Source organism: Candoia aspera, chromosome 3 (assembly GCF_035149785.1).
Source record: "Candoia aspera isolate rCanAsp1 chromosome 3, rCanAsp1.hap2, whole genome shotgun sequence".
NCBI classification, from domain to species: domain Eukaryota; kingdom Metazoa; phylum Chordata; class Lepidosauria; order Squamata; family Boidae; genus Candoia; species Candoia aspera.
Window position 1 is genome coordinate 175,096,609 of NC_086155.1, and position 12,242 is coordinate 175,108,850.

The 12,242-nt window shown below is 34.2% G+C and overlaps 1 protein-coding gene across 1 annotated transcript in view; it reads left to right on the forward strand.

Moving 5' to 3' along the window:
• The window catches only part of PREX2 (phosphatidylinositol-3,4,5-trisphosphate dependent Rac exchange factor 2), a 130,228-nt gene that overhangs the window by 83,034 nt on the left and 34,952 nt on the right, over positions 1-12,242 (forward strand). Inside the window, exons 23-30 of the mRNA XM_063299363.1 lie at positions 1,372-1,533; positions 3,757-3,979; positions 5,308-5,515; positions 6,064-6,243; positions 6,807-6,901; positions 7,746-7,828; positions 9,404-9,494; positions 10,864-10,992. Of these exons, the coding sequence (XP_063155433.1) occupies positions 1,372-1,533; positions 3,757-3,979; positions 5,308-5,515; positions 6,064-6,243; positions 6,807-6,901; positions 7,746-7,828; positions 9,404-9,494; positions 10,864-10,992 (1,171 nt within the window). The remainder of the gene's footprint in view (positions 1-1,371; positions 1,534-3,756; positions 3,980-5,307; positions 5,516-6,063; positions 6,244-6,806; positions 6,902-7,745; positions 7,829-9,403; positions 9,495-10,863; positions 10,993-12,242) is intronic.

Sequence of the window (12,242 nt, forward strand, 5' to 3'; positions counted from 1 at the left end):
TGCTCTTGATGTTTGTTTAAGGTTATGAATCATGGTTATCTACTAAATTCAAAACAATAAATGATAAATGCCAAAGAGGCTAAGCATCAAACTAATCCTGATTACTAATTTCTTTTGTTTCCCAATATTTCTTAGAAGTGTTTTGAATAAGGAAATTATTAAATACAGCATTACCCCTCCCCCAAAACTGCTACTGTATTTTAATAGCATTTAGGAAATATCATTTTGTACAACATAGGCGGAGGAACATGCTTGGTTACAATACTAAGCAGATTTTCAGTTGTTCTATTTATATATTAAGAATTTCTACTCTGATGTTTATTAATTGTTCAGAGCAGCAAAACTCTACAAATACTTTATCTAATAGACGAGGAGGAGGAGGAGGAAGTACAGAGTTAGAAGGAAGAAGATACAGATTCAAGGATCATAAAGGTGTTATTAGTATATAACCAAATGACAACCTCCCTAAATATACAGATTATATAAAGGGAATTAAGACACCAAGCTAAGCTAGCCTGCTGCAAATCCCTTTGTCCCCATGTTATCAAAATCATCATGGAAAGACTACATTATTATATTAATGTATGTACTGTAGATAACTTTCCTCCCTAGTTGATCCAGAGATTCATTTCACATAAAGGAGAAGTTTTGCTCTCTTTTGCTTTCTCTCAATATTGAGTCCATTATTTGATAGCTTGCTGGCAGCAACAGAGGTGTGCCTATAATATGTGTCATCAGTGGAGATTGCCAGTTCTTCTGTTCCTTCAGTCTCTGTGTGGTATCGTGAGAGGATCTCTTTCCATTTGATGTCTGATGATAATTCAATAAGGAATTGGCTTGTCAATGGAGCTTGCAGACTTACTGGAATTCTCTTTCCCAATATTTTGAAAACCATGAAAAATAAACATTTAAGAACAGAGTTAACAAATCTGTCCTTACTCCAAAATGTTATTCTATTGTTAGACTGTAACAATATATACTACTGCTGCCTCTTCCTTTCCTCCATCATCGGTGCATGGTGTTGTTGCCTCCATCTTCTTGCCCTTGTTGTTACTGTGTTACCTGTGTTATATATTAAATACCTGACAGAAACAAAAGGATGGGTTCATGTATTAGGGCTGTGCTGTCCTTTGAAGGGAAGTATGAGTGCATCTGTATATTTGCTATGGTAAATCATGACATAATTCCTAAACTTAAAAAAAAAAGTGACTCAAAAGGTCCTTCTTTGTCTTAAGTTTCATGTATGCTTATTCAGATATTCTTTTTAAATATTTTAAAACATTTTAACACTTTGTTTTATTCCGAAATATTTTTAAAGTATGAGGATTGATAACAACCTTTTAATAATTACTGTTTCTGTCCTACTTACAGATCCTTGAAGCTCTAGCAAAAAGTGATGAGCAATTTGTGCAAAACTGTAGTAGCTTAAATAGGATTCATGAAGTAATTCCTGCCAATCTTCAAAGCAAATTCAGTGCCATTTGCAATGAAAAAATAGAGCACATTTGCAGAAGGATTACAAGTTACAAAAAGGTAAAGGTTGGAAATTTGCTTGGAAGAAATACTGAAAACATTCAGCTGGAACTAAGTATGGGTAAACAATTATATATAAATATATATAATCAAAGTAAATGCATAGATGGTATCTAGATGGAATTTACATGATAAAGTATACCTCAAAATATGCTTGGGAAGGTTTCTAAACTTGCAAAGTAGATTTTGAGAGTGTACCTGGAAGGTGGAACAGGATGACAATCTCAGAAAAAATAGTTTGGCTGCGAACTGGCCTTATGTTTATCATGATTCCTGTGGAATTGAACTTTCTATGATAGACTAAGTCCTTTTCATATATTTTTTGTGTATTGTAGAAAAATGTAATATGATCTGCAGTGTCCAAGACAAGAATAGCAAGAGGTCAGGAACAAGTACACTGGTACAACCATCTGGGGGAGGTAGACATATTTACTAAACCTAAAGTAATAAACCCCCACATTCCCCATCTGCCCTGATAAGTTCTTTGAGAAATCTATAAACATGATGCACAGTTGTTACTTTAAGTATGTTTACTATTGGGGGTGCTGTTAGGAATAAGATTTATTCTAAGGATAGTTATGCTTTTCTCTTTCAGAGAGGTATGTAAAACCATAGAAACAAAAGTGTCTAAGAATGCTTTAACTGTGTTGTTAGTTTCAGTGTAAAAGTTTGAAATTTATAAATAAAGATCCATTGGTTCCCTGCAGTTTTTACTGTGTCTTTTTTTTTAAAATAATTTTATTGAAAGTTTTAAAAGCAAGAGTGAAAATTAATAGAAACTAAAATAGAATAAGAAAGAAGAAAGAAAAAGGAAGAAATAAAAGAGAAAGCTAAAGTGTAAAAAGAAAAAAAAGTAGAAGAAAAATAGAAAAGAAAGAAAAAAGATATAAAGAAGTAGCTTCCAATCTTCTTTACAGAAGTTATAAGTACAACTGTAAATTTACCTCTTTCTCTAAAGTTACATCATGACTCTTTTTTCTATAATCTATCCTATCTAATCGTCAAGGCCATAAATCTTAAGTTCATTTTTTTTTAATGCAAAAAGTCCATAAGGGGTTTCCACTCAGCAATAAATGTAACTTTTTATTATTTCTAAAGTCCCAAGTTTTCAACAGAACTGCCTGAGTGAAATGTACATAACTCTTAGTTATGATTTCTGTGTTTTACAATCTGGTCTCCTCCAGATATATTGGAATACAACTCTCATGCCAACATATCTATGATAGTTGGTGATAACAGAAGGATAGGTTAAAAGATCTAACAAATAGTGAAATGGAGGAGACCACTGTAATCTCCACTATAAAAGTAATATGTGATCTACAGTAATTGGGGGACTTTGGTAAAATTTGTCTAAACCTGGAGGTTTTTTGGCAGAGCATAGAAGTCTACTGGAACTATCCACATATGAAAAAATAGCTGCTGCTGTTAGCAATGCTGCTAAAATTGCTATCGGTTTCAGAAACCTCAAACTCCTTGGTTATAGATATAATATACAATGTCATATATGAAGGAATCCGGCCAAGGCATTTGATTTGTGCTCAGTGTTTATGAATTCTTTCCTCTGAGTTCAGCATAATTTCCTTTCTTGGAACCAAACAATGCTACTTTATCAGTCAAATTTGAAAATACTGTTAAAGCACGCCAGGATTACTACATTTAAGATTATTCCGCATATGCCTGTCATACCAGCAAATATAATACCAAGTCACACATCTATGACAACATCTATTTAACTATTTAACTTTGTAATTCCATGGGCTATAGAACATTCAGATCAAAACAAAGCAGCTTTGGATATTAAATGGGAATAGAAATGATGGATGAGTGATTGATTTTTCCCACTTTTGGAGGTGAAACTTGTGGCTCGCTCTATTATAAAGTTACATGATCTGTGAAGTGGGTATAATTTATGCTTATCAAAACATAGGATATGTTCAAGTTCCTTTTGTGGATATTGCATTTGATTCTTTGTAACTGACATTGTCTTAAACTCAACAAGGTGTGGTGTCCTCCCATATTCCGATGCAGAAACACAATTTTGTGTGCAGAAATATGTGTTGTGGAAACAGAAATTCTGTGTGTAAAAATAAGAGACTGAAACAATACATTTTCTCACATCTGAAAAATGAATTGCTGAAGTTTAAGTTATTTTTTTGAAATTATGTAGTTTAAGCTGAAATCTTTATTATTTGTATAACCTTCCCCTCTTGGATTTACCTGTAGTTTTCACGGGTCTTAAAAAATCGAGCTTGGCCTACCTTCAAGCAAGCTAAGTCAAAGATCTCACCACTGCACAGCAGTGATTTCTGTCCGACTAACTGCCATATCAATGTCATGGAGGTTTCATACCCTAAAACTTCAACCTCACTTGGCAGTGCTTTTGGTGTTCAGCTAGACAGCAGAAAACATTTTTCCAATGAAAAAGAAAACAGACATACTGAACAAGGTAAACATCAAGGTCTTTCTCTGAAAATTGATTTCTTTACTAGTGTGACAAGAAATGAAAAGATTGGGTTAACTGGGAGGTAGAGAAAGTCTTAATTGCTACAGTTATTAAGGGCAGAGAGGAATTTTTGGTTCTACTCAGAGATTAATGAGCTTGGACTGTTCTTGCTTTATAAACTAAATACTGTTGTTGCCACCATTTAGCCTTTCTTTTCTACCTTTCTTCACTCATGCTTGCTTTTCGCAGAGGAAAAATGATGGAGAGGGGAATGTGTTGAGATGGACATTTCTCCTTGAAGTTGCCCTGTTTATCTGCATACAGGGATGTCTGGTGTTCCCTCCTGAACAGCAGGTGGGAGAGAGTGGCTGGGATGACTACAGTTCTCCCAAGAACTGGAGTTCTGAAACTTTCAGGCTTCCAGCCCATCAGCTTTTCTTCTATGGAGAGGAAAACTGATGGAATGGGAAATTGCCACTGTGGTACTGCATAATGGCTGGTTTGGTGTAGTGGTAATTGCAGACTCGCACATAGAGCCAAGCCACATCCATACATATAATTTTCCATTTTAATTTTATTTATTTATTTATTTGCTGGAGTCAGATATATTCAGTAACCACTATTAAATTCTTATTTTGTGATTCTGTTACATCTGTCTCCCCAGTCTGCCACTTTTTTTGTCATTTTCTAGATTACTGCTTATTTCTTCTTCCTCATATAATTAAATGGTCACATTATGATTGTAATAACAGGATGTTGCAAATGTTTATCAGATTCAGTTATTTTTTTCAGCAGCATCAAGTGCATCCTATTTAAAATGAGTGCCATCTTTACTAAATAAGAAGCACATTGTTACTTTTGAAGTAGTCATTGAACAATCACTAAAAAAGAAAAAGTTGAGAGTAATGTTTGCTTGCTTAATTTACTCCCCTGACAGCTGAGAAGCAATCATAATTATTTGTGTGTCTATGTCAGCCTGTCTATCTCTGTCTCTAGTTTTTGCTAAAGTATAGACACAAATATATTTTTCAATAACTACTCATGTTTTTTCAGTATTGTTTAATAATTTATATTATCATTTGGATTAAATTGTTTCATTAGCTTGTGGGATAATTTTAAAAAATGAATTACGCTTGTAAAAATGAATTAATTTCAACACAAGTGGATTTTCAGCAACTTGTGTTCATGTTATGAATGTGTACAGATTGGCTGTTAAAATTATGTAATTGCAACTATTAGATTTATGAAAATAAACTGTTTTGAGCTTAAATTAATTGAGTTATAGTGAATCTATATATTCTTAAGCAATTTATGCAATATACTTTGTCTAGGTAAACTGAATCCCGTGGTTTATATACAACATACAATAACAACCATGGCAGCTCCATCAGGTCACTCATTAGGTCAACAGGATGGCCATGGTTTACGGTATCTGTTAAAAGAGGAAGATTTAGAAATGCAAGACATCTATCAGAAACTGTTGTGCAAATTACAAAGTGCATTAAAGGAGATGGAAAACTGTATTTTTCAAATAGATGAGTAAGTAAACGTAAGGTACATATCTTAGGGATTTAGGCATTAATACATACATTAGCTTCCTAGAATTATAGCTTTAGTTTGTATTTTGGATTTTTCTTGGGCAACCATAACTCAGTGATAAAACAATTTTCATGTTGTCTTCCCACATTCAGTACTTGGCATTTGTGGGTTGAATAGTCATACGGTATTTAAAAATACCTATTCAGACCAATAGGACTAACTTTAATTCCATTAATTTCATTAAGACAACTCTAATATCAAATAGAAGTACCCCAGGTCTTTTGCATTTCTGCCAGTTGGAGCAGAGTCTGGTTTTAATCTAAAATTTTAAAGTATTATATATTTTATGTAAAGATATACAGTATGTGTATGGAGTAAATGAACAATGTTTGGGCAGAGTAATTCTTGATTAGATAGTATATGAGCCTAGCCACATTAGATTTCTGCTTGTATTTTAGGAATATGCCATGTCAGCATTTATACATTTTAATACTATATTAGTGGTATGCACTATTTTTAATTACCTCTACTAAATTTATCAATTTCAGCCTTCTCTCTTCAATAACATATTCTCCAAGTTCAGAACATACAACCCATGAATTGTTAACATCAACGGACAATGATAATGAAAAAGGAGAACGCAATGGAAAAAAAGTATGCTTCAGTGTACTAAGTGATGAGCAGGAAGATTCTGGTCATGACACTACAAGCAACCGGGATTCATATAGGTAATGGATCATTTAATAGTGAGGAGAGACATTGAATGGATCATGTTCACACTTCTACTGTGTATAATAATAAAATATTAAAGCTTTTTAAAAATCTGTTACATAGTCTTATTAAGTAATACATATCTGGGGTATTGAAAATCTTTTCCCATTTGTGCTTATTTGCAAGTGAAGGATTTTTTTAATATGCATTTTGATGCAAACATGCTAAATTTATACTTTCTGAATCAATATACTAATATGAATGAAGTTTTTCATTGTCACAGCCATTCCTCTCTCTTGAACCATATTACCCTTTCTTAGAGGACTCGGCTGTTGATACATTTTCAGTGAACTTAATCCCACTTCCCTCTTCAGTTGTAGCCTTTGGCACTATATTGCTTAGCTTCAAAATTACTCAAGCACTGATGTTTTTTACTTCAAGAGACAAATAAAATTTACTGTGTGCCTTGTTTAATAGTACAAATAATGTTAATAAAGTATTTGAAATAAATGCCTAGACAAATGTAAATGTAAATATTCTGAAGGATTTATACTCTTATATTTTTCTTTCTTTTTTTTAGTGATTGCAACAGCAACCGGAATTCTACTGCTTCTTTCACCAGTATTTGCAGTAGCCAGTGCAGTTCTTATTTTCATAGTGATGAAATGGATTCAGGTGCTTTTTAAATATATGGTTGTGTGTGTGTGTGTGTGTTTACATACTTATTTAGGGGAATGTGAATTCTGTTTACTGGAACTTTTATTTTAATTTTTTTTAAATTTTCTGTTACTTGCATACTGTCACAGTTACACATTTATGACAAACTGAGGTCATAAAACACTACAACCATAAAATCACATCATAACACTCATTAAAAACAATATAACAGATTACAATAAAGATATTCATCTCCAAAATCTTGTTGTCTATATGTCATGTAGATGGAAATAAGGTCCTTCTTCCACTTAGCTACAAGTATCTTCTTTATTCAAAAGCTCTCATTTACCATTTAATTGAACTGGATAGGTGAGACATATTAGACTAGTTTACCTATAACTAACTCCCATATGTGGGCAGACAAATTATACTTGAAAATCAGGATAGATTTTAAGAATCCTTCTTATCTTCCCTCTAAACAACAATAGGATGTAGAAAGAGGACAAAACAAAGGATGATGTTGCTAGCATACATCTCGTTTTTTTTCTTCCCACTGCAACACCCTAAAAACCTAGGGAAATGGATGAAATACGTTGGATGGAATGCTGCTATAAACCTGAATGAAACTGTCAGTTAAGCTAACAAGAACTTGAGTGAAACAAGAGGGAAATCAGATTGGAAGTAGTTACTTCATATAATTATGTAGCTTTTTCCAAAAACAGGAGGAAAATCCCTACTCTGGTAGCAAGCTTAGTGCCCCAATTCAATTTCTAGATCTTTTTCAGCATCAAGTTAATCCAGATACAGAGTGTGAATATCTCTGCTCTCAAGTCAACTGTAATTTCAACTACTGTTTTAATAGGTGATGAACTTCCTCAGAGTATCTGCATTTCTCATGATAAGCAGGATAAACTTTATGGTTGTTTGGAGCATCTTTTTGGTCAGGTGAGCTATTTCATTTCAGTTTTCTTCAGCCTATGTCATAATTAAAGGATTCTTAAAAATTGCTTTTTTATTCCTTGTGTCTGTAAAACATTTAATTGTTAATTTTTGGAATACCTGTGTGCTGTGTTGTCTGTTTCTATTCTTGTCTGGTTTTAATATAATGTCAATAAGAGCAATTCTTTAATTATACGTATATACTGTTTCAACATTACATCCAAGAACTGACATTCAGGAGCAAAGAACAATGAACACAGTTTGGATTTAGCTGGGGATGACATGCTGCATAGTTGGTACATTTATTTTGCAGGCAAGGTTTCTGATTTTCAGTTATATTTACTTAACTGAAAAGGGCAGCTATTACTTGTCCTTTTTCTCCCAGTGACTGTACTTATTCTCCTGAAAAATTTCATATATTCCATAAATTTTTAAATTCTTACTGATTTCAGTGAATTAACTGCATCTAACTAAGGGATCTAATCTAGTACATTTATGTGAAACTACTTTATAAATGCTAATTATACTTCTGACAGTATTTTTTCCAGGTTTACTCAATCATAATTACTAAAGGGAGTGAGAGCCAGTTTGGTCTAGTGGTTAAGGCTCTGGGCTAGAAACCAGGAGTCTGTGAGTTCTAGTCCCACCTTAGGCATGAAAGCCGGCTGGGTGACCTTGGGCCAGTCACTCTCTCTCAGCCCAACTCAGTGCAATGTAGACTAGCCTCCTCATGGTGCACCCCAGGCAATGTGACTTATCACGGCTAAATAGTCTACACATCTGGCTGCTGTACCTCACAAGGATTTCCCAGCAAGAAAAAGCAGCATGAACATCAAACTGCTATGCCATATGATTAAAAAAAAAAACCTAAAGGGAATATTAATTTTAGACTCTGAATCTCACAACATGTGACATAAGATACATGATATATGATAAGAAAGAATGGGGGGAGGAAATGGGATAAGATCAGAATCAAGGTGAGCAAAGTCAATAGCTGTCTTGCACAGTGAACAAGCAAAAAGAGGACCTTGGATAAGGAAAGCCATCCTGGCTTCTGTTAGGCTTTTACTAAACTATGGTTCATTTAAGCAGCAACTATGAATAAACCATAGTTGGCTGGGTCACAGGTTGCATTAAAGAATAACCATGGTTTACAGATTGGCTTGATTTACATAGCACACTAAACCAAGGCAAATAAATCACTTTATAGCTTACCACAGTGTGTGTACCCAGACAGAGTCTCTGCAAGGAGCTAAAGTCAACTAAAACCTGACATAGGTTGAGAAAACATCAGAGTGATTAGTTCTTTCTCCTTAGACAAGCTTGCTGAGTTGTTAAAAAGTTCTTGTTTGGTTTTGATATCGTTGATTAATGAAAGATTGGAAGGATGGAGGTTCATTTGTCCACTGAGACCAAAAAATGAAAGTAGGTTTGTCCCACATCTCTATATTCTTTCTTCTAACAAATGCCTAGGTTTTCCTAACTGGATCTACCAATTGCTATAATATTTTAAATTATATTGAAAAGATTATCAAAATAAACTTCTTTTTAATATTTATCAATTGCTTCTGAATCCAACAGGTAGATTCAATTATTAATCTACTGAAAGGACCAGCAGTGGCAAGAGCTTTTGAGCAGACCAAGTTCTTCACTCCTGGTCGAAGTTTGCAAGGTATTAATTTTGCAAAGCTAAGTATGACAGTGAGTGTAGTTTCTAGCACTTTTGTTAACAGGGTTACTTTATAGTTGAAAGTTGTTAAATACTAAACATGATGTAAAAATTTGAAATGTATTCTGTATTATATTTAGAGAACCTCCATGAATAACCATTTTAGGGGCCTTTTTTAGCACACAGGTTGCTGTGGCAGAAGGAATTGTGAGAGAAAAGTAGCAAATTCATTAGTTCTTATGGTGTTGTAGAAGATACATTCAACTGAAATGCAATAAATATTTAATATTTTGAATAAAACTTTTTGAATAAGAGTTTGAGTTTGGCCAGTATTTTTTTTCCATTCTCATACATCCCATTTTCATTTTTGCTTTTCTCCAGATTTTTTCATTTTTCATTTCTCCAGATTTCCTTCCTTCCTTCCTTCCTTCCTTCCTTCCTTCCTTCCTTCCTGTTGGTAAAAAGATTCTTTTTACAGCAAATAAGCAGACAACTAGAAGAGACTTGATTATAAACTAGAATTGGTACATTTTTCTTTCTCTGGGAAGGGTTTCTGAATATTATAAAACTCAATATAAATTCTGTTTACTCTCCTCCACTGTTCCATCCCATACTCCAAGTTTTTTAACTTTCTGATTAGAAAAAAACATGTGGAAGATCAATTGCATTAATCAGTCCTCATTTCCTGCCTACTGAGAAATTAAGCAGTTGATGATTGCAAAAAGGGCTTTTGGCAATGTGATGCCCTGGTTGTAGAATGCTGTCTCCAAAACGGTTTGCCTAATATTTTTTAATGGAATCATTTATATTTTTTTAGGTTGGACTTCTATTTCTTTATCAAAGTTGTACTGATTCTGCTATTTTAAATTGATTATTACATTATGCTTTTATCCTTTAATATGGTTAGCTGTCCTGAGTCTTAGTAGTAATAATAAAATAATTCATCTGTAAGTATCTGCTGTAGTATCCAAACCAGATAAACTATAATGTGCTGAAAGCTACTATATGTTTCCAAATCTGAATTAATAGCCTAGTTCAAAGTGTGATTTTGGATTCAGATTTGGAAACAAACTATGATTTCTGAAATCATGAAATCAAGAATAATTGAAGAGGAATGGGTTTATCCAAATCCACTGATGATGGCCAGGTCTGGTTGCTATATCTGAACAGGGAAGTGCATTTCTGTGCAAGTAGAGTAGTAACATTGTGTGGATTAATTGCTTTGTTGAGATTTGCAGGATGGTATGGCTTAATGAGACAACATATTTTTCTGAACATATTTATTACGGTTGTATGCCTCAAATGAATTGCTTATTACTGTATTGTAATATAAAAATATTGTAGCAAAATTAATAATTCTGTTTTTGCCCAGAATTTCAGCAAGAAATTGAACTTAAGCTGAGCTGTCCAAAGAAACTGAGGCTTCATATTAAGCAAGATCCTTGGAACCTTCCCAACAGTGTCCAAAACCTTTCTCAAAACATCAGAAAATTCGTCGAAGGTTAGTAATTCATCTGTAGCTGTTCTTTTTATTATGCAACTTAGGCAGAAGTTCTGGAATGTAAAAGATAATAATTGATAATAATTCAGATTATAGAAGAGTTGTAAAATCCCAGTAACCTGATTGTGTGAATTAGTGATATTTGTGGTCTTTTGCTAGAGTGGGGATGGGGCCTGGCAGGCCATTCCATTCAGTCCATATTCAGGTGAAATCCTTCTACTTCCACCAAAATCTTATCCCTTAAGGATGAATCTGCAAGCACTCCAGCCTTTTTGTGCCTCTCTTGAACTGGAAGAAAGGATGCCTAGAGAATGGTAGAAAATAGGACTTCAGAGTTCCTTGACTTTTCTTCCCTAAAGCCCTTATCTTGATAAAATCTGTACTGTGGGGAGTCTGGAGGAAATCTGCTTCCCCACTCTATGCTACAAGGCAACCCATACCACTATTCCGAATTTGGAGACATCACTATGTTGGAGGATAAGAACAGAGAGAAATGAAGCCAGACACACACAGGCAGGTAACATCTGTATACGGTGCTGTTTATTGCTATTCTACAAGCATAGTGCAAAGTTTATTTATACTAAGCTTATATAACAATAAACAGCACGAATTTAGTGAATAAAGTGTTTATCCAATAGAAAAGAATATATGTAGCTCAGGGCTGAACTGTGGAGGCCTTGGTACTCTCCGAGATTGGTTGTTTGGTTCCAGATATTTCATTACCCGACTAGGTAACATCCTCAGTGCAAGTGAGTGTGAGGTTTGCTCCCTGTTTATATACAGTAGCTTGCCCTGCCAGTGTTGGTTGGGGTGTGGTTTTCTCCTTGGTGGTTCCTTGATTAGAGTATTGTTTTCTGTTTGATTGTTTGCCTGGTGTTAATCCCTGCTTATCTGGGTGTTGGCTGCTGGAGAGGAGGTGTTCTGGTGTTCTTGTTTCCTTCTTCGCTTTTTTATTGTCTCTTTTGAATGGGGTGTAAATGTGGTTTATCTCTATGTGTTTATTGATGGCTGATTTGTCTGAATTCCAAGCTTTGTCTGAATACAAAGCATTTGTGTGTATGGGTGCAGAGGTGGAGAGAGAGAGAGAGACAGAGAGCAAGCATAAATGTAAATATGTACACTAACAAATTCTGGCTTTAAGGTATACTAACAGATTTTAACTAAATAACTTAAACTTCTACACCTTTACTTTTTAACACAAAATGCTTAGCTCTAGTTTCTTCTTCCTCCTCCACATATTTATTTATGAC